This window comes from Rousettus aegyptiacus, unplaced genomic scaffold (genome assembly GCF_014176215.1).
Source record: "Rousettus aegyptiacus isolate mRouAeg1 unplaced genomic scaffold, mRouAeg1.p scaffold_m13_p_17, whole genome shotgun sequence".
NCBI classification, from domain to species: domain Eukaryota; kingdom Metazoa; phylum Chordata; class Mammalia; order Chiroptera; family Pteropodidae; genus Rousettus; species Rousettus aegyptiacus.
The window spans coordinates 7,724,334-7,750,421 of NW_023416292.1; the positions used below are offsets into that span (position 1 = coordinate 7,724,334).

General features: G+C 50.0%; 2 protein-coding genes across 9 annotated transcripts in view; one reads left to right on the top strand and one right to left on the bottom strand.

Annotated features, from left to right (window-relative positions):
• HHAT (hedgehog acyltransferase) overlaps nucleotides 1–12,946 on the top strand; it is a 210,297-nt gene extending 197,351 nt beyond the window's left edge. For all 7 annotated transcript variants that reach the window (XM_036234472.1, XM_036234478.1, XM_016158550.2 and 4 more), the window contains one exon: nucleotides 11,948–12,946. In XM_036234472.1, the coding sequence (XP_036090365.1) occupies nucleotides 11,948–12,039 (92 nt within the window). In that variant the 3' untranslated portion in view covers nucleotides 12,040–12,946. The remainder of the gene's footprint in view (nucleotides 1–11,947) is intronic.
• A 2,888-nt stretch (nucleotides 12,947–15,834) lies between these two features.
• KCNH1 (potassium voltage-gated channel subfamily H member 1) overlaps nucleotides 15,835–26,088 on the bottom strand; it is a 297,899-nt gene continuing 287,645 nt past the window's right edge. For both annotated transcript variants that reach the window (XM_016158549.2, XM_016158548.2), the window contains exon 11: nucleotides 15,835–22,399. In XM_016158549.2, coding sequence (XP_016014035.1) covers nucleotides 21,542–22,399 — 858 coding nt within the window. In that variant the 3' untranslated portion in view covers nucleotides 15,835–21,541. The remainder of the gene's footprint in view (nucleotides 22,400–26,088) is intronic.

Below are 26,088 nucleotides of genomic sequence, written 5' to 3' on the forward strand. Positions count from 1 at the left end.
TGTCTTCTGGAGTGACGTAGAATAAGTCTAATTCTGTTTCCATGGGACCACGTGGCCTTTTTCCCGGCTAAACTTTGGCTTATCAGCATGCCAACACTGTGGAGCCCTTCTAGAATCCTCCTTGAAGTGGCCTGTGACAACATCTCTTCTCAGACATGGCGCCTGGAATCAGTCAACCTCACTTGAGTCTACGCTCCTGTCCAGGTGCCTTCCCACACTCTCAGGCTGGACACACAGCCCCCTCGCTCGCACCCTGCCTGCCACGTGGCCTGAGATGACAGCAGCGTGGCCTTGGCTTCTGTCTGGGGCCACTCGGCTTTATGCCTGTGCACCCGGGTGGCCCCAGAGCCTGCATTCCTGCAGGAGAAGAACAGGTGTGGTGGGGGACAGTTCTGTGCCTCCGCTCACCCTCGGCACAGCCCAGGGTCTCCAGTGTGTGTGGGTCTCATGGGGGGCCCTGTGTTCCTTTCCCCTCCCAGGAGCAGTGACTTAGGAGCCCTTGCCCCGTCTCAGGAAAGTGCCCCCTGCTCCCTGTGACCATGGGTCGGCTGCCCGCTGCGTGGCCTGCCCCTGGCGCCCAGACCATGTAAGGGCTCTGAGTTACTGCGGGACGACCAGGCTTTCCCCCTCAGCCCGGCTGGCTGGAGGGGAGCACGTGACGCAGCTGCCACCAGAGCATTCCCTGAACGTGGACGCTCTCCTTAACCTGTTTGCCACGCCCCTCCTGTGCCAGCACCTCGGAGGCCAGATGCCTTTCCCCGAACACCACTGTTTGTAAACGTTGGAGCCACATTTTTCTGAGCTAATCTCAGAGCTGTCCTGTGCTGCTGTCTGTCAAGTTCCTTTTCAGGAAGACAGGGGGCAGGTAGGTGGTGAGAGTCGGCACTGAGGCGAAAGCTGTGGGCTCAGTCCCCTTAGAGAGAATGGCTCCACAGCCACCACCTGCACCCTGGGCACAGCCAGCCTCTGGCGAGGCAGCAGGAGCAGAGGGGAGCGTGGCCCCCGGGGCGAGAGCAGCAGCTGCTGGAAGGTGGGGCACAGACAAGCTCTTGGCTCTGCTGTACCCCCAGCCTCAAGCCCATCCATGCTTCAGCGTGGAGACGAGCGAGCCAGACTTGCAGACACAGCGCGTGGGCACAGCGAGGTGAGAACAAAGCCGTCCCTGACGAGCGGGAACATTGCCTTCTCTTTCCGAGGGGTGACTGGCGTTCATAACCCACTGTCGCTGCCGAGAGCTCTGGGAAGAGCCGCTGCTGCAGCCGCTGCTGCCCGGAGCTTGGCTTTATCCTCCTGCTCTTTGCTGGGAAATGTAAGTCAAGTCATTTGGAGTCCTTTATCTAGCAGCTGCTCTAGGAAAAGAATACGGCAGACGCATCTGCTGGCACCACTTTTCCAGGGATTCCCGCGGTTTAGGCATCGCTCGCTCTCTCCCTTTCCAGCTCTCTCTGGTATGCTCCGTTTGGGGCGGGGGTTAGGGAGGGGGCTGACTGGAGCGGCGTTTGTGCCCTGCTGTCCCTTGAAAAGTCTAGGTGTTGCTGGCCGGCACATGCCAGGTGCCTCTCGTCCCGCACGCCACACTGTGGGTGATGCCTCGACTACGGGCTCTTCTGTCACTTGCCTTCATGTCCCATGGGCTGGGAGAATGGAGGCCAAACAGGCGCACATGCGACTTCTTGTTTAAGGATTTTGAAACGAGCGTTATTCTTAATTTCCCGTAGTGGAGGCTCGGGAGGCTCATGAATGCGTGCTCAAGAGTCCGCGTCCGTGTTCCTTCGGTCTTCTCCTTATTTATTCATTTACCGTTTCTCCGTGTGTGCCCGGTCCCGGTGACCTGGGTAGAAAGAAGCGGAGTCAGGGACTCTCAGGCTTGGTTCCCCCTCCGGTCTGAAAGAGGAACTGTGTTCCAGCGGTCGCCTGTCCCGCGTCTGCCGCGACTCCTGTCAGAACAAGCTCGGCGTCTGCTGGGCCTGTCACCATGCCGGAGGGCTGGGCTGCCCACACCCCTCTGCCTCCCGGGGCCTTGGCCACCTCCTCCTGCTCCTCCTCCTGCTCCTCCTGCTGCTGCTACTCCTCCTCCTCCTCCTCCTGCTCCTCCTCCTCCTCCTGCTGCTCTTCCTCCTCCTCCTCCTCCTGCTGCTCTTCCTCCTCCTCCTCCTCCTGCTCCTCCTCCTCCTCCTCCTGCTCCTCCTCTTCCTGCTCCTCTTCCTCCTCCTCCTGCTCCTCCTCCTCTTGCTCCTCTTCCTCCTCCTCCTCCTCCTCCTCCTCCTCCTCCTCCTCCTCCTCCTCCTCCCAGCCTCCAGGGCGGCACAGTCTTCTCATCTGGCTTCCAAAAGGGTAGACTTCTGTAAACCTGCAGGTAGCGGCTTTCACTTCTCCGGAGTCTTCCCTTTTCTGCATAAACATGGCCAGGCCTGTCGACCACCCCTCCGTGACGCAGTCCCCAGGCCTCCGCCATCCATACTTGTACCGTTGGATTAGAAAACAAAACAAACTGTTAAAGCTCGGCTGTTCTTGTCATAGTGAAATTTCAACTTATTAGCGTCCGCCCGTCGCCCCCGCCTAGCGGGTCGTTTGAGCATCTTGTCCGGTCACCGTGTTTTCCCGGAGCCTTTTGTTCCCTGCTCTGCTTGGGGAACAGAGCTGTGGAGCTGGACCTGAAGGTCCAGGGGCCGCGCGCTCGGCCCTCGGTGGGTGGCACGCTGTCGCAGGCCCCAGGTGGCGGTGCGATGTGCTCGTGGGAAACGTGTCGAGCCTGTGCGACTAAATGCTGGGCACGCAGAGGGCGCTTCATGAACGTGAGTGTGGGCGAGCGGTCGTCGGGGCCTTGTGACAGGCAGCCGGGCCACACGTGCACGTGAGCCTCCTCACGAGGCGGCGGCCGCGGTGTTCCGTTCCGCGGCGTGGGCGCGGGTTCTCGGGAGACCGCGGTCCCCGCGAGGCCGGCTGCGAGCACGGGAGGTGGGAGGGGAGCCGCCGCGGCAGCGCGCCCGACTCTGCAGCCTCCGGCCCGGGGACTGGGGCTGGGGCCGTGGCCCTCACTGAGCGACAGGAAGCGGGTCCCCTACCTGTTTGGCGCCGGAGAGAAAATATATGTTTTTTCAGCACTGCCTTATACTCTCCCTGTCAGAACTAAAAAAAAAAAAAAAAAAAAAAAGTGGCCCTGGCTCGTTCCCTCTGCTTCCGCGACTTCACGTGAGATGCTTCCACTTAGGCAGCGAGTGCTTCAGTGAGCATCTGCCTGCAGGGCCGCGTGGGGAGGCGGAGGGACGAGAAACGGGGCCCAGGTCGGCTTCATCAGGATGTGAAATTGTCTGTGAACAACGTGATTTATTAAACGCCGCCGTTGGTGCCTGTGAAAGTGTGCACGCGGCGCCCTTGCAAGCGACTCCTTCGCAGGATGGCAGGAAGCCCCCCGAGGGTTGTCGGAGCCACCCCTTCCTCTGCGTCACCCTACTGGCTGCCCTGTGCAGGTGCCGAGAGTGGCAGGGCCAAATAACCGGGGCTCTGACAGTCTTAATAAAAAGTCATCCAAGCCCTGGCAACATGCTCTTCAGTGCCCAGAGTCTAAATCAGGCACCACGACAAAGGACGTAAACGTGCTCACAGATGCTTTCTTCATCCCCCGGTACAGAGGTGGAGACTCGGAGGCCTCTGGAGGTGGGTGACTGAGTGGGTTAGGGACGGACGACACCTACTACGAACCTGCTGCTTCCCCTTCCCTGTTACCCTTGCGCGGTGAATAAGGGAGGGAGTGAGATTCGGAGGCAGAGGATTTCGGAAAAGGGAGCAGGCCAGGAGGAAGGGTGCTGGCGCGAGCTTCTCCTGCAGGGGCCAAGTGCGCTTGGACTCACACAGCCCTGAGGTCCAAGTTTGGCCTGAGGATCCGTTAGCTGTTGGACCTTGGGAGAGTTACTGTACTTCTCTGAGCCTTAGTTTCCTTTCCATGAAATGGGGCTAAAAATACCCCCCAGGTAAGGTGGCTGAGCCTGTGGAAGGAGCCCGGCCAAGCGCCTGGCAACAGGTGACCCCGTCGTCATCTGTCCTCTCCCATCGGTGAAAGCCCAGCCGGTTCATGAACGATCATGAGCAGAAAGCTCTTCCCTCGGCTTTCTGCAGCGTTTCCCCAGAACAGTGGTTCCCGAAGTCTGGTTTTTGGACCAGCAGCATCTGCATGCCAATCTTAGGTCCACCCCAGATCTCCGGGATCAGACTGTGGGATGGCGGCCCTGCCTTCTGTTTTAACATGTCCTCCCACGATTCTGAGGTGTGCTCATGTCGAGAACCAATGCCCCAGGATTTCGTGCTTTAATTTGGAACCAGTCAGAATCATCTAGTCCTTCTTTCTCACGAGAGGATGTGAAAGGGGCAAGTGAGCATTTCAAAAGCAAAACAAAACAAACCCTTGAGGCCTCAAAACCTGGGTTTGAGGCCCAAGTTTGTAAGAAGTTGTTATAACCCTGAAGTAGCAAGAGCCTGTTCTCCATCTTCCCACGAAGCCAGCAGTCCACAGGCTTCGGCGTCTGGGCAGCTTTGCTCCTGCTGGGTATCCTTCGATAAGGTAGCCCTGACAGGAAAAGGCTCCTGCGCTATAGCTTGATTTAGGTTAAAGCTCTAAATTTAGCTCTGAAGGAAGGTCTGCAGGCTCAGGACCGTCTGACGAATGGTTCCACAGCACCTCCAGGCCGCGAACAGGCTGGGACTAAAGTCGTTCTGAATAGTTAATGAAATGACAGTGGCGAAGCTGGTGGGCTGGTGCGGAGGGCGCCAGGGCAGGGGTCGTGCTGCATCCCAGATCTGGAGCCAGCGCCCTAGGACTAGGGTCCGATGCACAGGCTAGTTCCCTAAGGAAGGACACTCAACCTCCACCGGCCTCAGAGTAGAAAATGCCACCAGTGCAGAGCGGTATGCGCATCACATCAGGGGCAGATCTTCAGAATATCTAACGAATGGTAAGCCATGGGCACAGACCAGCCGATCCAAAAAGATGGTGGCCAAGCACTGGAGCTGCTGCTGGAGGCCCCTCCAGAGCCAGCTGTCACCCATTCGTTATCATCAGAAGACAGAGACGAGGGAGAGGCTGGGACCGTGGCTTTAATAGCTAGTAGGGAAGCATATCGGTCTTTCAACATCAGGCGTTGTCTCTCTGATGAGCATCAGCTGGAGGTCAGCCCCGTGGGTACTGTCTGAGGCAGGTCAGGGTCAGTGAGAGGGAATATACTCTTTGGCCCCTAAATCCACCAGTCACCAAGCCCCATGACTGTCTCTTCTGCAGCATCTCCTAGAATCGCCTTTTCATGCCATTTCCCCGTCGCACATCCTTCTCCGAGCCTGCCTGTTCACAGAGGCCCTCTGTGGAGGCTGGAATTCATCAGCCTCATGCTGGTCGTCACTGAGATTGTGGCGTGGGCTGTCACATCTGTACCTGCATCCCTAGGGGGATGGATGGGTAGGTAGGTGGGTGGCATTTAATGATCATAATACGTCCTTCACATTTGCAGACTCAGTTTGTCTGGGGAGGTGAGACTTGTTTCTTTTGTGTAGCTCGATGGCTCTCAGGAAGCTCCTCTGATTCCTTCCTTAGAGTGGCTTTGAGTCACTGGGTGACATTGCTGCTCCCTGGGACCAGAGAGTGAAAGTCCATCTGTCCAGCTAGAGGGACCTGAGAGCCAAGCTGGGAGGGTCATGGTGTTCCTCACCCCTCAGGAGAACTGTGATCCAGCAGGGTGATGACTGAGCAGTGGATGAGCAGAGGGACAAGCAACAAGGCGCCAAAATCTCTGGCTGGAAAACTTGCCTGGGTGGATGAAGGGAGGAAGCTAGGGCATCGTTAGTAATAGATAAGTAATAGATAATTGTAGATGAAGACTAAAGGGCAGGCTGGAGTCCTTCAGACTATTCTCCAGTTAGGATCTGACCTGATACCCTTGCTTGTCATGTGGACTCTGAGCCCTTTGGAGGAGTATGGCTCCAAGCAAGAATATTAATGTAGGTTAGTAATTTCTATCTCAGTGTGTTGCAAGGATCATGAAGATTGTGTGTTCTTGACAAACTGTATAGTAGATTGCATATTCTTTGTAAACTACTCATAACCAGGCAGACCGTGGTTCTACCTTGACAGGTAGGAAGGGCGGGAAGAAGGCTCTCTACAAAGTTTGCTCATGTGCTGGTCACCAGCCATTTTCTTTTAAAAACGATCAACAGTGGGATGTGGCCTTAGGGTCACAGGCTTGGGGGAGTGTTGCCCCACCTGACAGCCTCACGAACCTGTGATGAGTTAATTGATAGCTCGTACACAGTTCAGCAGCTCAGTTAACTCCCCTTCCATTAGGAAGGATTGATTTCTTCCCTGAAATGGGGGTTTGGTGCTTCAGCTGCCAAACGCATCTGCACGGTTAAGAAAGAGTTTCTCCGATCGTCCTCCTCCTCAAAGGCCCCGTGGAAGAAAGCAGGATTACGGGAGCCGGGTGTTCAGGCCCGCACAGGGCACGTCTCCCTGGGGCCCCTAGGAAGATGAAGGACTGAAGACTCATCATCGTTTAAAAATGAATTTTATCTTCCTGCATCTTTTGTTTGAATACCTTGGGGTATATATAGCCTAAGACTTTGCAGCAGAATATGGCAAATCTGTGATTTGCTAATGTTTCATTACTTAAAATTTTTTTTACAAATTTATTAAGAAATAATTTATGCACAATAAAATACATCCATTTAAGGTATGTTTCAGTGGTATATACGCTTGAAAACATTCCCATAATCAAGATGCAAAACATTGTCACCAGTCCCAAGGATTCCTGGTGCCCCTTTGCCCCTCCCCCTGCTCCAGCCCCCAGGCAACCGCTGACTTGCTTTTTGTTACTATAAATCAGTTTGAACTTTACGCAGATGGAGTAATGTGGTGTGTATTGTGTCGATGGCTTCTTTCACTCAGAATAAAAAAATTTTATTGTAAATTATATGTAGAACATAACCTTTCCCATCTTGACCCTTTTAAACTGTGGTTCAGTGCTGTTACACCTGTTCACCATCCGTCTCCAGAGCATTTTTCGTCTTGCAAAACCGAAACGCAATACCCATCCAACGGTAACTTCCTCGCCTTCACCCGCACATCTTACTTTCTGTCTCCTTGAATCGGACAACACTAGTGCCTCATGTAAGTGGAAACCATATAGTAGTTGTCCTTTCATGACTGGCTCGTGTCGTTTAAAGGCTCATCCATGTTGTAATGTGTCGAATTTCCTTTCTAAGGCTGAGAAACATTCCATTACACGTATCTACCCTATTTTGTTTATTCCTCTATCTGGTCACGTGGGTTGCTTCTACCTTCTAGCTATTGTAAGTCATGCCGCCGTGAACATGGGTGTGTGAACATCTCTTCGGTTATTCTTTTTAATCCTTTTGGGTGTATATTTGGTAATTGCATGTTTAATTTTTGAGGAACCTCCATGTTTTTTATTCCACTGTGGCTGCACCATTTTACAACGTTACCTTTTAAACAGAGTTTTTCATTGGCCCTACTTCTTGTTCTGGCTTTCTGCTCACCTTCCGGAAAGCCAGCCGGACATGGCCTTCGACTTCTGATGTCCCGCGTGATGTCCATCTCTTTGCTCACTGTCCTGAGCCTCTTGCCTTTCTTGTCCTTTCAGACTGGTGGAATTGCTTGGAGAATCGCTTTGCCATAATAACCTCGAATGAAGTCACAATGCTCGCTTTCTATTAGCTGTACCATCTCCCTCTGTGCCCTACCCGTTTCTCATTAGCCGCAGTTATTACACAACTTGCCAACATCCCATTAACAATATGAAACAACCACCTACATCCTAATAACTCCATCTATTACACCATCTACGTTGATCTCCTTAATTGAACCTATTGTGCTAAACGTCCAACTTATATGCATTTAGCTATATCTGTCAAATAATCTGTCCTATTAACTACATTAACTAATCTTTTATACTGCTGACTTGCTAGCTTCCTGTTCATATTATCTTTACTGCTCCCTCATCATCAGCTGTTAAAACTGATTACCTGTTTAGATCTTGTGAGGTCTGGGTATCAAAAGCCCACTGGGAAGCTACCCACCTCATTGACTCTGGGGGCCCAGGAGTGTGCCGGGTGCTTTGACCCTAAAATACTCTCTTTTCCTTCGACTAATACCATACTGCTCACCAGGCTTTATAGACCATGTTAATGGACTGTGTGTGTGTGTGTGTGCACGCGTGTGTCGCTCGCACGCATGGGGCTGGGGATGTGGGGAAATGGGAGTTGACTGGACGCTAGCATTGGCAATCCTGGTGCGAAGGGAGAGCGTGGAAGGAGAGGAGTGGAGAAAGCCCGGGGGAGACGGGACCGAGGGATAAGGCCATTTGGCAGGACAGAATGCTTTTTGATGCCATCGTTTTTGTTAACGGCTGACGATCCTGGGTGACTGTGCATCATAGCAATCCTCGGAATGTGGCCAGAAGGACAGCCCATTCTAGTTTCTTTTTGGTTTTATGATTCTGGGCTCATCCAAGTCCTGATGAAGAGGAGGCTCTGTTCCAAGCGCCCTCTTCCCACATCCTGCCTTACACACACACACACACACACACACACACACACACACACGCGGGCCACATCAGTGCTTGGCTAGCAGCCGCCACTGTCAAAGACCTTATACCTATAGGCCACCTGCAGGTGGTGACATCAATGCCTAGGCCAAGGCCTGGCCCACAGCAGATACTCAGAAAGTGTTGATGATCGAAGACTGTGGAGGGGTGAGTTATGGAATCTATCTTTTTCTTTGACAAGAAAGGATAAGGGGTCCTTGGCAGCCATCCGGGACACACAGGGGTTGCTTTCCTGGGAACACTTGTGCATTGAAAGGCTAGCATCTGTGTGTGTGTGTGTAACAGAATCTACAGGCGATGCTATAGCAATCCTTTGCATTTCTGGAACACTTCTTAAAAACACTGCCAAAACCGTGATCTTATTTTATTTCACGTGCTTTTATTTATTTTTGACCTTCCCTTGTGTACATGAAGAAACTGGGACCCTACTAGGGTCTCACAGTTAGAATCAGGATTACACATCTGCTTCGCTGCCCCTCTGCATGGCACACAAGTAACAGTGGGGAGAATTTTCAGGATCCAGCTGTGATGCGAACTGGCTGTGTATATGCCTCACCTCTGGGCAGTGTCAGGACATTTCCCCTCATAGTTCTGTGTGCTGGGCAGAGCTTTCATGGGGATGTCCACACACAACTGTGCAGCACCAGGCCCAGCTTTGTGGAAATGAAGCATTCCCCGCCCCCGCTCCCCACTCCCTCCACACCAACGCTGGCTCCAGAGCCAGCCTTTGGGTTTCGTGTTTACTAAACACCTGCTGGTGCCTCACCCTAAGCACAGCTGCCGTCTGGGAGTGCTTCCGGTCCCTGAAGTCCCCTCCCTTCTTCCTGCTCCCTGAGCCCACTGAGGAGCAGGTGTCGATAGGGCCCCTCCCTGGCATCTCTGCCTGAGCCACGGAGGCGAGAGATCTGAGGGCCTCCAGGCAGGATGGGTCTATTTTGAAGCTTGAAAAAGTATCTGGCTGTACTGTGCTGAATGGTGACACCCAAATTCATGCACACCTGGGATCTCAGAATGTGACTTCATTTGGAAATAGGGTCTTTGCTGATAAAATTGGTTAAGGATCTTGAGAGAATATCATCCTAGATTTAGGATGGCCCCGAAATCCAGTGACCGGTGTCTCTCTAAGAGGAGAGGACACAGACGTACACAAGGAATAAGGCCGTAGCAAGACAGAGGCAGGGAATGAGGCGATGCTGCCATGAGTCAGGCAGTGCCGGGGGCCGCCCGGAGCTGGAGGAGGCGAGGACGAATTCTCCGCCGGAGCCTTCAGAGAAAAGATGGCCGGCACCTTGATTTTAGACTTCTGGCCTCTGGAAGTGGGAGACAATCCATTTCTGTTTACTTGAAGCCACTAAGTTTGTGATAATTTGTTCCAACAGCCACAGGAAACTAATATACTGGGTGACAAGCAGATAGGAGGTAGGATTTAGAGCTGGTCCCAGAGCCAAGCTCTTGGGGGTCCTCTGCTCCCCTCACTTGTCTTCAGAAGTTCAGGGAGAATTCCTGTGCCAAGCCAGTCTAAGGAGCTAGTTGAAAACAAGAGTTAGGAGGAAGACCGTGGCTCGACTTCCCTGTTGTTACTCTAATCTTGTTGGAGAGACTTCTGTGCCCTCTTGCCACCATTATTACTACTTCTCTTTAGTAATAGAGACGTGACCTCTTCACGTCTTTGCATGCATCCTTATGTCTTAGTCAGCTCGGCCGCCTAATAAATACAATAGATTGGGTGGCTTGAACAACAGACATTTATTGCTCACATTTCTGGAGGCTGGAAAGTCCAAGATCAAGGTATTGACTAATTTGGTTCCTGGTGAGGACCCTCTTTTTGAGTTGTAGACAACCGTCTTCTCACTGTGTCCTTATATGAGAGAGCAAGAGTGAGAGCGAAAGTGAGAGAGTGAGAGAGCGAGTGAGAGAGAGAGAGAGAGAGCAAGAGAGAGAGAGAGATGGAGAGAGAGGAGGAGGAGAAGCAAGCTGTGATGTCTCTTCTTATAAGGGCACTAACTCCATCATGGGAGCCCCACCCTCGTGACCTCATCTCACTCTATGACCCTCCCAAGGCTCTGCCCCCAAATACCATCACATAAGGGGTTAGGGCTTCAGCATATAAATTTGGGTGGAAGACACCATTTAGTTCATGGTGCCTTATAAGGACGCTATTAAGTAAGTGGTCTATCCCTCCTAGTTTTACATTTGATATGTCTTAAGTTGCTCAAGGTCACACAGCTGGCAAGTGGCAGAGCCAGGATTTGAATTTGTGTCTAATCCCACGTCAGAGCCTGCAAGCTTAACCAATATGCTATACTGGTTGAACTTGGGTCATGTTAGCAACTGATGGTGGACGTAGCAAGAAGAAAGCCTGCAGAGATGTAATACCCTCAGTGCTCCCCACCGCCTCCTCCCTGCTCTTCCCTTTACCCCTACCCTGCCTGCCCGTCCCTGTGTGGTGGCCACATCACACCATCCTGGTCCCTGGGTGGCCTGTGATGCTCACACTTCAGGTGATCTCTCTGGTAGTTTGTCCCTGTCCCTTTCCATATGATGAATTCTTGCTCATCCCGCATGACCAAGTTTACATGTGCTCTGTACACATCATTGCCTAGCAGACATTATATGGCTCATTACACGGCTCGTGTGTGTGTGTGTGTGTGTGTGTGTGTGTGTGTGTGTGTGTGTTTGTCTTTTCCAAGCCAGAGTGGAAGCGCCTTTGACACGGGACTAGGTCTTTCTATTTTGGCATCTGGTACCTTCCACAGCACCTCTGGCTCTCCAAAATTCCCAATAAGTGTCTGAATAAGTGAAGCATGTAGAAGGCATGGAGATCATTAAGTATCAAATATTCGACAGAAAAGCTTGTTACTTTAAAAAGAAGAAAGAAGAGCATCAGCTATTCTAAGGTAAGTACTTGGAGAAGGAACCACTAAAAGCATTGAGTTTTGAAAGCCGTTGTTTGGCTCAGGTTCTCTCTCCTGTGTGCTTACCCATGGCCCTCAGTTCAACGTGATGGTCAACCTGTATTTTGAGATTTACTCTGGATCTCATAGCCTTTTCTTCTTTTTTGATTATTAACTGCTTTAGTCTTCTAAATATGTAGTCTTTAAAAGCTAGTCCTTCTCCTAAACATAATTTGCATTTGTGATAGCACACCCCGCGTTTTATGGTGACCCCAATGGGAATGTAGGGTTCAACGTGCCGGCGTCCCAGTCCGAGCAAACTTTCCCGGAGGCTGTGTGTATCTTGATGCGTAAACCAAGGCCCACCTGCGGGGGGACAGTGTGTATCCGTGGGACGTCCCGCTCCTGGCCCTTCTAACAGCTCTTCCATCTGTCCTCCCCCTGCAGGCTGGCCGTGGGTGACCCTCTCTGTCCTGGGATTCCTGTACTGCTACTCTCACGTGGGCATCGCCTGGGCCCAGACTTACTCCATGAGCTAATGCCGCCGGGCCCGGCCCTTGCTGCTGGCCTCCAAGGCAAACGGTGCTTCTCCCTGACCTCACGCCCCAAGATAACCTCCAGGGGAACAGTGCTTGATCTGCTCATCTTTTGCTGAAGTTACCTCACTCCAAGACTGGAAGCATGAGCCCTCGTAAAAAACCGACAACCAGAGAGTCTTCTAACTCTGGAAACTTAGAGATCACCTCCCCCCACCATCACTTCCTGTTGAGAAAGCTGGGGTCCAGAGCGCTAGTGCCTTGCCCGGCTGCACATGGCGACTTCGTGGTCTAGGACCCAGTCCCAAGGGCCCTTTGGGTTCTTTCTCCTTTACCAAAAATTAAATGTAATGGACATTTCTTGATTGAGGCACAAAAATCCTGACCAGTGCTGGGCCTGTCCTCCGCTGGGCAGTATTTCTGAAACGTTTTGGTGACCCCTTCCTTCCCCACGTCCTGCAGTGTGGTTTCTAGAACCGGCACTGGGGTTTGAGCTTCACACTTCAGCTCCCCAGCAGGGAAGTGACAAAGCCACAGCTTTGTTTCTGATAACCCAGTCAAAGAAGATAGAATGTGGTCTGTCATATCCTGAGGAATGAGGAGCCAAGGAGACCTGTTATTCGAACTTCATCGAGGGCCATCTGCATTTGGCTGCCTGTTTCTTACATTTGCAGAGCAGTATAAACACGGCAGTGCTTCTGCCTGACAGTTAATCGTTCCCACGTAAAGAAGCAGAAGAGCGTGTCCATAGACAGGTGCTGGCAGGCGAATCTCAAAGGGTGAGGCCGGCTCCCTGCCGTCTTTTCCCCACGCAGGTCCCACTGCCGTCTTCCCACTCAGTGGTTTTACATTCAGTGATTTTCATTGTTTTGTCTCAAATAAAATGAAGCCTTTCCTATCACATAGATAATTCACATTTTTATAGAATTGTTTTGAATACTTTTTGAGAAAAAATGTTTAAAATCTAAACACATTTACATAACTCTTAACTAGTCACTCCTCTGGAAAGAGGCTGACAGGCCATTAATGGCCCCAGGTGGTAGAAAATTCAGAATTCTTCTGTTTGGCTTTGGATTTTTTTTTTTTTTTTTTTTTTTTGAGAGGGTGGCGGGGGTGGGTAAGTAAAGAAGCTTTAAAATTTGAATCCTAATCGCCCATAAGTGTACTCAATTATGGGAGAACTTAGAACATCTGAAACATGTGAATTATCATGAGGTTCACTTGGTCCTGGTTTGTATGACACTGTCTCCTGTTTGTCATTTGTTATTGTCCCTGTATCCTGGCTGTGGTGATTAACTCAATGAGGTTTAAATTCCTAGAGTCAAGGACTAGCCATTTTGCTGGGACCCTTTTTTGCCCCAGCCACTCTGTTTGGAAGAGAGGTGGAGGGGGCAGACGTGGATGACCTGTGATGGACACATACCATTTTGAGCGGCAGCAAAGGGCAGAGGCCAGAGGAGGGCTGGCAGACCAGGGCAGCAGTAACCTCAGTACCCAGCCTGGTAAAGGAGGAGACATGGATAGGCGAAGGCGCTGGGAAGTTTTAAGGAGGGGGTGAGGCTGGGAAGAGTGAGCACGCAAATGAATACAGTGAAACTTCGTGGGCTAACACTAATCGAGGATTTATGGTCAGTCAGCGAGGGAGCTTGGCTGCAGTTCCCATGGAAGGAAAGGGCTTGTCACAGAAGAGAAAGGAGTGTGATGAGTGCAGGGAAGTGTCCAACATATGCACATATATAAATAATACGAAAGATTTTGAACTCGTCAGAGATACTGTTTATATGAAAAGAAATAGGCTTATTCATTCACTAAACTCTATTAAAAGAGTCAGTGAACGTATTCAAAAGTAATAATCCTGAATTCGTTGTAAGATATTATATAATTTAGTGTGGTTCTCGGAAATTATGATGACTATATTTAGCTATATATTTGAGGCTCAATTGACCAATATGTGGATTATCCAAGACCATTGTTTTCTTTAGCTTCTTGCTATTCCCCAACTATAATATGAAAATGAAACTGTATCTCTCTTCCTGCACGTGAACTAAAATGTCGAAGCTGCTTTAAATGAAAGACTTCGGTGCCTGGGCAGACAGAGCAGTTCCAGCCGAGGAACATCTGACACGTCGCTGTCCATCGTCACAGGCTCAGGGCTGGGAAATAACTAGACGAGGTCCCAAGGTCACGTCCAGCCCCAGGATCCTCTGACCCCAACTTGGCAGAAACTGAAGAACTCCAAGTGTGATCCCCAAGATGATCCCCAAGGAGGCGAGCAAGACATGTGAAGGACAGCCAAATCTCGGTCATGGTGGCTAATTCTTGGGCCTATGCGAGAAGACCTAAAAGTATCGTTATTATTTCTCCGGATTAATTTGTTCAAAGTGACAGCAGAAAACCTTTTGTTCTATTCAAGACTGCAGACCTAAAAGGAAAGTATATCACTCACAGATGTAATTATATAACGATCTGTATATCAGGAAAACAGTAATTTAGTGGGAGGGGGTTCCCCCTTAGAGAAATCGAGACTGCTCACTTGCTTATCGAAAGTAATAACGCGATTATTGATTAAGTGTATGAAATTGGCCACAACATGATGAGTTCGTTTGCCAGCAGATGTACCAGCGCGTATCCATTCCTTAGGGCCAGCTACGGAGAAGACAGATGATCTCGACAGTGCTGGCCCTTCTCAGTGCGTGTTGAGAAGCCTTTCTCAGGCCTCTCTTCAGAGAAAATGTTTTATTTTGAAACAATCCTTTTTTTTTTTTTTTTTGGTATAGCTAAAATCCATTTGGAACCCAAAATGTATGTTGCTTGACTCTGTATTATTATTCATTTTGACTAATTATAAAAATCATATTCACGAAGAGATTTTTTTCACCCTTGAGGCAATCTAAAGAATGTAATGTTTAGTGCTTTACTAGGTGAGACCTTTGAAATGAATATCAATCATTTGGAATTTTAAGCAATGTACCCTTAAATTATTTTTATTATGTTTTGCTGCAGTGTAGTTAAATGACGGTGTTTGGAGAGAATATTATTAAAAATACTATGTTCACACTGCAGCCCTGTGAGATCAAGCAGAGGCCTGGATATGACCTGTAGCTCAGAGAGGCCTCATTCCCGAAGTCCCACTGTCCGTGAAAAGAAAAGTGTCATTTTTGTGACATGGTCCATTGGCCTCCAATAACAGCTCAGGCTGGTAGTGTTGTGGAGTTTGTCATGAGCGGGAAGCAATACCCACTAAAACCATAGCAGAACTGAAATAGCATCTAGGACTAATTTAGGGCCAAGCATCCTCCACTTTAATAGCTTCTGAGACCACCAATGAACTAAAGCACAGATCAAACTCCTATTGTTGATGTTGAGTCATTCTGAGAAGATGCAATTGTTTTTCACACTGTATTTTAAAAGGCAGGGAAGCATTCATATACCCTCTACAAATTTCAACCCTAATTATTCAAAATTAAAAAGTTCACTTCTAAGTGTAGATCAATATCTATTTGTTAAGTCAACGTTTGAATCACAATTTGCCAGTGACACCAGATTTTAAAGCATCTCCGGGAGAGCAGATATAGCCCTATTTCTGGGTTATATTGCAAAGCGCCTTCACCACCGTCTTCTCGCTATGCAGTACCCTGACACGCAATCTCCGTGTCTCTTGAATTTTAAGATCTCCCCAAACTGCCATTATTAGAGCTCCCCCAGCTCTTGAAAAGGAGTAGAAAGTACCATCCTTGTTCTTTGGCCAGAACACCCAGTGCAATGGCTTGACATTACATAAGGAAAGGCAAAAGCAAATGTCATGTATAAAATAGTTTATTACCATAATAAATAAAATTAAACTTTTTTTTTTTTTTTTTACAAATATCATTTGTGCTTGTTTAAAAATGTCAAGAAGGGAATATCATCAATGACGGGGCCCTGTGTTCCTCTTAACAACCCCGAAGTCGCAGACGTACAGTGGAGTTCCTGGCAGCATCCTCAGCTGGCCACAAAAATAGTATCAGCTCAGTTGCACTTCTGTTTCTCCATGCTCATTTGGACGAAGTGACAGATGCAAAGGAAAAAGAAAAACCCAATGAAGGGTTTGGCAGGACTCGATGGAAAGAGTGTTAATATAAGGAGAAGCCCTGGAATGACAAACTGCTCTTGAGTAGAGGTGTCCTTGCAGTGTCGGCAAAATATCAGGGTGTGGACAGTCTCCAACTGATGCACAAATACGACGTCTGAATATTAAGAGAGTACATTCATGGGGGGGGGGGGCGTGCATCATTCTTAACGTCAAAGCAGTTCATATCCTGATACAAGATCCATGAACTTCTCATTGAACAACTAATGGATTCAGAAGTCACAGATAGAGACAGTGGCTCTAAGAAAAGTTTAATGGCGGGCAGGGAGGACGCCCACCAGGTCCGGCACCTGGAGGTTCTTCAAGTCCAGTTCTGCAGGTTCCAGAATAAGTCTGATATACTCGCATGAAAATGAAGTTTCAAGTGAAACTAAGCTTCAGGAAAATTCACATTGATTCTTTTGAACCCTGGGGCATGAAAATTAAAACTTCTCCACAGGTACACCCTGGGCGAGACAATGGTGCTCTGAGGGCTGCAGTTGGTGCTGGGAGGACAGTGAAATCTCCAGTCGGAGGGCACAAGAGCTGGTGAAGATAATCTTTATTGAAGCGAGCGAGAAGACAGTACAATGATTAAGTGACAGAAGAGAGGCAGCCTGGGGGCCGAGTGTGCCCGCAGTGGGCCTCCTCTTGAAGCGACACTCTGTGAGGAGGGAGGAGAGGGGAAGGTGTTGGCAGCTCCATCACAGGTGGAGTTCCATTCAAGGGTCTTAAGGCTAAACATCTTTATTGCAAAACACTGTACAGTCCATGCATCAAGTGCACGTAAACTTGCATCTCCACTAGGGCTCCTAAAATTCCCCGGGGGGTGCATATGCCATTCGGTGGTCAATGCAACAAGGGGAGACAACGTCATGCTCTTCCTACACCTGGTATTCCTAGGGCGTTCATTTAGTATCCACACAGGCTCGGACAAAAGTTCGACAGTTGACTTTGTTGCTCTAAACAGAGGCAAACTCGAAACTGTCAAAGAAGGTGAGTTTTAGGAAATAGCAGAGGAATTGAAATTCGGGCCAAGCAAACCACAGCATGCTACAGGTGAGTCCTGAATTGCAACTCCTCTGCTATTCCCAACCAAATAAACTCATCTTTTTGGACAATTTTGGGCTTGCCTCTTTATTTAGGTGACATTCCTTGGCATCAGAAGTGGGACCCGAAGGAAAGATCCCCCAAAGGACGAAGACCCTCGGAAAGGGGAGCGCTTTGTGCTCCCCACTTTTGTGAGTCTCCGTCACTTCTGGTTTTGTGAGTCTGCCCTTGGGTTCTGAGCTCCCTCCCTTGGCTTGAGCTCCCTGACTTTATCCAAGACCCAAGTAAATGCTTCACCCTTTTTGTTTACAGGTTCATCCTTTTTGATGAGTTCTCGTTTTCTTGGCAGAAGTGCACTGAATTTTGGTATAATTACTTTGGAATTCTTGAGAGCAGAAATTAAAAATAATAGCAGTGGGCATGGGTCAAGCAAATAAATCTACCTTCTTATGAGACACTTTGGTCTCCAAAGCAAAAGATTCTGTGAGAGGATAAGTTGGTCAGGCACAGGCAAGACTGACATTAGGATGCCTGCCGACTGCCAGGAAAATCTCTGTGTGGCAGGGGACACCTGGTCACGGGTGGGATAACTGGGGCAAAGGCTGTCAGCCAGGAGGAAAATGTCCCATGGAAGGCACGCTGTCGCTGTAGAACAAAACCCAACTCCCAACCCCGAGAGCGCCCCCTTCAGGCTATTTGGGATTTTTTCTTTTGCTCTTAAAACTTGTGAGAAATGAGAATCCAGTCACGTAAACGCTATAAGAGTGGTTCTTCTTTGGGGACCCTGGCCGACTTTATGTTAAAAAAAAAATTATAGTTTCACTTCATGTGTATTTTTTACTAAATGGACCAACCTCACTAAAGATAATTTAGAACCTCAATGCCATAATGCAATACTCTCAATCTCCCCTAACTTGTTTTCCTCCAGACTATATTAGAAGACCAGGTAAAAGAACTAGTGCCGAACGGAATGGCTATTTTAATGGGTAGCTAGAGGCTTCTAAACATTCAGGGTTCTAAAACTGTCTCTTTACAAAATACTAAGTCAACTGAAGCAAACAACCGAAAGGAGATGTAAAAGCATCTGGGGCCCCTTCCTCAGCCTTACCAGCTGCGGTTCCCCTAACTCTTGACTCTACCTCCTCTCTAACTCCCTTCCTTTACCTGAACGTCCTTCTTTAGTGTTAAAACCTTACCAACTACGCCTATTAAAACTCCCTTTTAAAATGAGGCTTTTCTAAGGATCCTGCTAAACCACTGATTTCTTACATCCTAGGGACCAAAGCTGACAAAGCTACGGTAAACGATTTTCCCAAGGTAATTGAGGGTCCTCATAGACTTGTTGAAGAATTCAATAGTATAATTCAAACTTAACAACCAGGCTTCTCTGCTCTTTATCAATTAGTCCACATGCTTGCTGGAGAACACTTAATTAAACGATTTGGACTGGAAGGCTCAGTCAGTGGTATCTGAAGCTCACGGTCCTTGCTTGGGGACCCAGAGCAACATCCAGGAGAGAATAGGTAGTTAGCACGAAGCAGCCTGCGGCCAAGTGCATGTCATTAATGTGAAAGAAAAGAAGGTTTGGCTCATTTAAAAAGTGCCCCCCCCCCCGGAAATAAACAATTATAGCAAAAATCCTTAAAATCCTTAAATGGAGAACAAGAGCATATACAGCCACAACCGTGGTACTCTCACCGTGACCCACAAGAGCACGTGTTGTGGGCCCTATGACCCCAAGATGAGCAGATCTGGGCTTTGATCAAGCCCAGTTTGAGTCCTAGGAGTCCATCCTGGGAGCACATTCATGAAGCTTCATTTTCTTCTCCCAAAGAAGTCTGGGCTTCAAAGCCTTCCACATCAGCATCTTTGTCTCAGACCCAGATGGGGAGTCGTATCTGAATAGACACCTGTGCCCCTCAGGCACAGCCGAAGGGAGGCAGACAGCCTTTCTACGTTGGCCTGTAGGGTGCTGGACGGGCACCTGTCATCAAGTCCCCGGAGAGATGGGCAGATGCTTCTGAGGCTGAATGTTAGAGTTAGGGCCCTTGCCCTGCCTTAAAAGTAGTGGGTGCAAAATTTCAGAAGCAGATTAAGGAGCAGGCTTAAGGAATGACAAACTAGAACGTTTCCGTTTCCAGGGCGGCTGGCAGATGGGATTCCAGATATTTTTACAGCCTCTGCCGTGAAGTGTAGTTGGCAGCTTCTTAAGTTAAAGTGAGGCTGAAAGCCCCACGGCTTTATCCAGAGTCACAATCATGATTCGGGAAATTTCACTTCTTCTTTTTGTATGCTGCCGTCTGAGGCTGAGTCTAATTTCTCAGCCTCAGGAAGCCAGGGGCCACCTCTGTAAGTCTCAGGAGGAGAGCGGTATGAGTGTGTGGGGCCTCTAGGGAAGGACCCTGGCCTTGACCTCCAGACTCTGCTCCCTGGGGCCATCTGTGCCAACCCTTGGAGTCAGAAGACAGCCCCATTCTGCATGGACGACTGAAGGCCAAGTCCTGGGTCCATGTCATGGCCACTGAGCAGGTAGGCAGGTAGGCCCAGATAGGAGGCTTCGGAGACATCGACTATCTTTGGTAGGGCAGGCCCCAAACTGTCGGGTTCCCTTCAGTGCTCAGGGAAATCAGCACTGGAGTCCAGACTCTCTTTAGCAAAACCATGCCAGGCAGAGGTGCTAAGGATGGGGTTGCTGCAACACAACGTGCAAAGGTCAGTACCTGGGATGATTCCATGCTGTCCCCAATAGTCCAGACCACCCACACTCCTGACTTCACTCAAAGCTGAGTTCGTAGAGCTGGACTTCTGACCTTGCTTGTCAATTTTTACGGTCCTGATTCATCTCTGCAGAGCATCGCCAGGGCTAGCCCCACTGCCTATGAGAGACCGCTTCTCTTTCCTTTGTCTGACACCACTGAAAGAAGCTCTAGCATGGGAATGACCTCACCCCAAGTGACTATGAGGCAGTGGAATGTCCCTGAGCACCCTGGCATAGGGACGTGGGTGACCCGCAGGCATTTCCATGACCATCGTTCTGAGCTCAGTCCTGCCCCGCAGACCACAGCTGCATGGCCATCCCTCTCCATCACCATACAGAGACAGCCGGAAAAGCCACTGCCTCATTCTCTTTTTCCAGCTTTTGAAGCGAGTACAATCATGGCCCTGCAATCTTTTCACGGTTTCTCTTGAAGTCCTACTGACTCTTGTAGGAGATAAAGAGGTTAGCTTTAAAGTAAGGCCATGCCTGGCTCCCAAGTGTCCTAGAATGACCCCATGCAGTGGACAAAGTACAAACTTCTGAAGGACGATCCCAATGAGAATTATAATATAAACATAACACTAGCTACAATCATTTTTCTGAGGGTGTGTGTGTGTGTGTGTGTGTGTGTGTGTGTCTGGGTGTCTGCTTTGCTAATAAAGCAACTCTGGGCTCATCACCCTTCCTGCCGATGCTCCATACCCTGAGGAATGCCACAGGAACATGTGAGGAAGAGGCTGAGAAGGAAAAGAAGCAAAAGGGCCTGCGCGATGAGGCCAGTGGCATGGAGCAAGGCCAGAGATTTCATCCAGGGCCCCAGAGCCCTCCCGGCAGGCCGTCCCATAGAAGCAGGCTGCGAGAATCTCCGAATCCCAAGGGCCCCTCTCCAGCTCTTCCACTCAGCTCAGCTCCTTGGTAGAGGAGGCCTGAGGAGGCCCAGCTCTCGGTGTCCATGGGAGGAACCCACAGTGCCTCAGCTGCTGTTTGGCCCTTAACCATTACAGACGGCAAGGTAACAGGCTCAACCCTCCCTCTCAAGCTCCCCACGTCCCAAGCTTGTTAACAAATGACGACTGTAGGAAAATATACGGTGACGTCAGACGCAGGCTGTACAACAACAGGGAATGCTGGGAGATCCCTGCGCCTGCGGCCACCTTTGGGGGTCTTGATGGAGGAGCCCTGCATGGTATATACATGAGGGGTTCTCGGTGCTCCCCCACCAATCCCTGAATGGCTGCTGCTCTTTTCTGGTAGGTTTCATCTTTTACAAATATCACGACAGTAAAAAATTTAAAATGAAGGGAACTACCCTTTAGACAGCATGCCCCCTCTTCCAAAATTGTGCAAAGACAGTTCGGATGCAGCTGCCATCTTGCAGGGTGATGGCACGCCCCTCTTCCAGCATCTTTTCCCAGACAGGGAAAAAGAGACTGTGTGCCTGAGCGACTGGTCCCACTTTGATTTTGTCAGGAAAAGCCTACTTTTAAAGTCGTTGGTCATGTAGGTGTGTGTGGTGGGGGTGGCGTCCAGGGCAGGGTGGTCGGTTTTTGTCTTTGACTTTTTTTTTTTTTCTTTTTTTAACGGACCTCTCAGCTTGCTCCAAAAATCTCTCTCTCTGATTCTGGGGACTGGGGCCTCGATACTTCAAACAACTCCTGAGGAGACTGAGACGACCTCCTGGACGTTAATATCCTGAGTATCTCAGAGAGCTGCTTCTCGATGTTCGTCATTTTGGTGTTCAAGGCCTTGATGTCCTCCTTCAGCTCGTGTTTCACCTCCAGGACGGTGGCCTGCAGCGTCTGCTCGGGGATGGGGTAGAAAGAATGCTTGACCTCCGCCAAGATGGGGCTCCGGTCCTGGGGGCTCCTGGCCTCGCCGACGCTGTCCAGACGCAGGTCGCTTTTGGTGATGCCGCTGTCGCACGAGTCTGTCTTCTTCAGCGTGGCCTCCCCTGACGCCTTGGTCCTCTCGGGGAGTGTCTCCATGGACTCGGCCTTGGACACCTTGTTCCAGTCCTCGCCCTTCCCGCAAGCGTCTTTGAAGCGGGCCCAGCCTTTGCGCTTGGCACAGTCGCCCGCGCTCGCCTTGGGGCCCAGGCACTCGGAGCCGGGTGCGTGCAGCTTGGCGTGGTCCGACACGCCCGAGGGGCAGGCGGCCGGGAAGGCCACGGGCGTGGCGGGGCTCTCGCGGACCGTGACCACGCTGGCCTTCACGAGGCTGTGGTTGGCCGAGGCGTGCTCCGCGAGGGCGCTGCCCTTCTCCACGTCCAGGTCGTCCAGGTCCCGGACGCCCCTCTCGGCCGCCAGCCGGGCCTCTTTCTGCTGCCGAAACCTCTGGAAGAGCCGGCGGACGGGGTGGTCCGGGGGCAGGATCAGGGGCGCCTCGTTCTTCCGTTTCCTGCGCTCCTCCTCTTCCCGCTTCACGTCGCTGATCTTCCGGAAGACAATCTGGGGAGAGACAGAGCGACACACTGTGTTAGCGGGCCGCTCGGCCCCGCTGCCTGCCATAGCTCCGGGCTTCCAGTCCCCGGCCCCGAGGGCTGAGGCTCACGTCCGTTCCCACCCCTGCAAGGCCTCCCCGGGCTTCTCTCAGTGACCGTCATCACTGCCTTTTCTTGACACTCTTCCCAGCTTTCCAACAGCAAGAAAGACTCTTGCCCTCGTCCTCTTCAAGAGAAATAAACCCCCAACCTCTCCGCCCCCACGTGCCAGGAGGCTGGAGGTACCAAATAGCCTTGTCTTGGCCTGGGAGCTGGAGCCCCCTCTCACCCTCCTCGCCCGCAGGGCAGCATCACCTGGCAAGCTGTTCAAAGGTCATTTTTCTGACCCCACCTCAGACCTACTGCATCAGAATCTCCAGACAGGGAGCCCTTGACTCTGTAACTTAAGAAGCTCTCCAGGTGATATGATGCATGAAAGTTTGAGCACCTCTGGTCTCCACCGCCCTCCAGGGCAAGAAGGTTCAGCCAAGTCCCCAGGCGGGGCTACCGCTCTGACTGCCATTGCCGCATGCAGACCTGGACCCTAAGTGAATGCGTTTAGCTGTGAGAAGTTAGAGCTGGTCTCACACAGAAGCCCTCCTTGTCCTCAAGGAGCTAACAGGAAAGAAAGGCCCATAATTTTGTCCTAACAATAACAAACACTGGACAGCGCTCTGCAGTTTGTAAGGGAGCTTAACGTTATTTCGTGTATTTCTTTTAATAGCACTATAGAGGTCATTGGGGCACACGTTATCCCCATTTTAGAGAAGCGGAAAGCAAGGCTCAGAGTAGTTAAATATCACATAACAGATGTGTTTTCTATAGAGAGTTTATACTCCAGTCATTAAATCCCAGATCCATTAGATGCCCAGTAGGTACCTCCTGACGATGACAATGCTTCATGCAGAGGATGGACAGGCAGCAATACAATCTCATGCGTCTGGCTCTGAGTGCAGAGTAAGCTACATATTACAGAGCTTTCTCCTGGGCTGACATCTGATTAAGGGAAAGCCCTGTCGTTTCTGGCTTATTCTGTATGTGGCAGGTACTCTCAGGGACCTGTTTAACTCATCCCATATCTGAACTTGTAGGAAGCAACCTGCAGTAGGTCATCTTTTTAGAATGTAAATCGCTGGTTTGAAGACCAGAGGTGCTGAGCTCAGTGAGGAGCACTGGAGAGGACTGTGGAAGGGACAGGAGTAGCTTTCCATCACCACAATCTGGAAACCCCTGTGCCCCGGGCAGGTAGCCTCAGACCAACCCTGAATTGGTTCTAAGGATCTGCCACAGGACCCCCGGGTGTTGGGGAGGCACACGTGGCGGCATGCCAGGAGGATGGGCTTTGGGTTCAGAAATTGTCCCAACTCAGCCACCTAGCTGTGTGACTTCAGATGGGTATCTTCTGAGTCTCAATTTCCCCCTTACAAAGTAGGAAGAAATCCCTACTTTTCTGACTTGGGGTAAAGTCAGCATAAGATTGCTATGTGAAAGCACTGGCCCACTGCAGATGCTTAACATGAATTCTCCTGCTGACATAAAAAAGGCAGAAGCCTTGAAAGGATATTTTTTTAACCCGTGGGTGCAGATGATATATTACTACATAACTCACCCTACCTTCTCCAGGAAGCCCCCAGCCCAGAGCTTTCTGATGGCACCACCCGGGTTCTCAGATATGACCGACAAGACGGTCACTTTAAAGTGCCAATAAATACAGGGGAACCCAACAAACATGAAACTGCTTGATGCCAGCAATCAGTCAGTAAATCGCTGGCAAACTGGAGGCTCACACCTGTCATCTGTCTTCTCCATGAACGCTCCTGTCACTGAATGACTTTACACTTGGATCAGTAACAGGTGGGTGGGGTGGAGCTGCCACTCTTCTTGCTACCTGGTTAAATCTTCAAGGCCCGTTACTTGGTTCCCAGTGAGAGGGTGGCTTTCTGACCTCCACTGGGCAGTACTTCTCCAATCCCTGCCCTGCCCAGCTGTGAATTTATAACCCTGCCTCTGCTGGGCACCATGAGCCCCATCCAATCTGCTGTAGTCTAGCCTCTCAGGTGGCAGTCTCCCACCTCCAAGCCTCTCATGTGGTTCTCTGTTCTGAGAAAGGCCTCTGCTCTCCACCAGGCATTCAAATCCTCCTCACCCCAAGGCCCCACTCAAACAGCACCTCTGCCTGAATGCCTTCCCTGATTTCATGGAGCTCTAAGTTATCCTCCCAACTCTAAATGACCTTATTGTATTCACACCAGACTTCCTCTCTAATCGCACTCTATCTTGTGTTCATTTGTAGTAAAGATACAAAATATCACCACCGCCCCCCACCCCCAGCCCTTAGAGAAGGGAGGAGAGATGAAGGGACCAAGGAAGGGAGGTAAGATAGGGGAGGAATAAGAAAAAGGGGGAGGAAGGGAGAAAGTAATGTAGGGAGGAGGCAAGAGAATTAAAATGTTAATCAAGCCACGTTCAGAGAGGGCAAAGTGCTGATCAGCCCTGCAGCCAGGCCAGGAACAAAGGGAGATTTCTGCTGGGATTGTTAGCGACCCATTCATTCCTCACTCCTGCGAAGGGGAAACAGGAACTGAGAGTCATTCCGTCTGGCTGAAACCACGGGAACCTAAGGATTAAAGGCTGGGAACTGCCAGCAAGCCTTTCACTCTAGTGTTCTTACCTTTTCACACTTCATATTCTTCATATCAAAGCAAATGGGAACTAAAGAATGACATATAAACTGAATTCCCTGAACACTCGGGGTCCCTCTCAGTGCCTTTACTGTCTCTCACTGTCCCGCTCACTCTGTCACACTCTGTCTGTGGGGTGTGACCCCTTTTCTGATAAACTTTCCTTTTGACTGTAACTTTGGCGCTTGTTGAATTCTTTCTTCACTCACGGCCAAAGGACTCTCATCTTCTCTCGGTGCAGGGCTTGGTCTCCTGTCACATGGGGAGATTTGCCCTGTCCTGCATAAAAATGATGACTGAATGGGAATGTGCATGTACCTGAACGAGATGGTGGCTTTTAGAGCTGATTCTGGTTCCTGCCTTTTATTCTGTGGGACATCTGATTCCTAATAGTGTCCTCCCCTTTTTTAATTGAGCTAGTATGAGTGGAGTTCTGTCTCTGTAAGCAGCAATTCTCAAACAAGATACCAGCTATTTACATCTTTACCTTATTCCCCCTGAAAGCTCCCTGAGGGCCTAGCACAGTACTTTGCATGTCACATTGAATCTTTTACTTTAAAACAAATTATCTACCCCAAGAGAGCAGGGATTGTCCCATTCACTATTTCCAGCACTTAGAAAATACCTGGTACCTAGGGAGCTCTCAATAAATATTTGTGGACTAGATGAATAACTAAATGAATAAGAGATAGATATGAGCTAATGAATCAATGGGAGAATGTCTTCGGCCTGGAAAGATGAAATCACAGAGATCATAATCAACATTATAAAAGGAAGGGATTCACTCAGAATACACACGGTCCTCTCACCAGTTACCAGAGGTCAGGTGCAGTCCTTGAGACTGGAAATGAGATGGTTTAAGACTAAAGGAAAGGACGTATCTCTTCAGATATTGATTGAGGAGCCAACATAAAACTTATCCCAAGAGGTCGGACAGTTCAGGACACCGGTAGGTTAACACAGGCTTAACATGCAC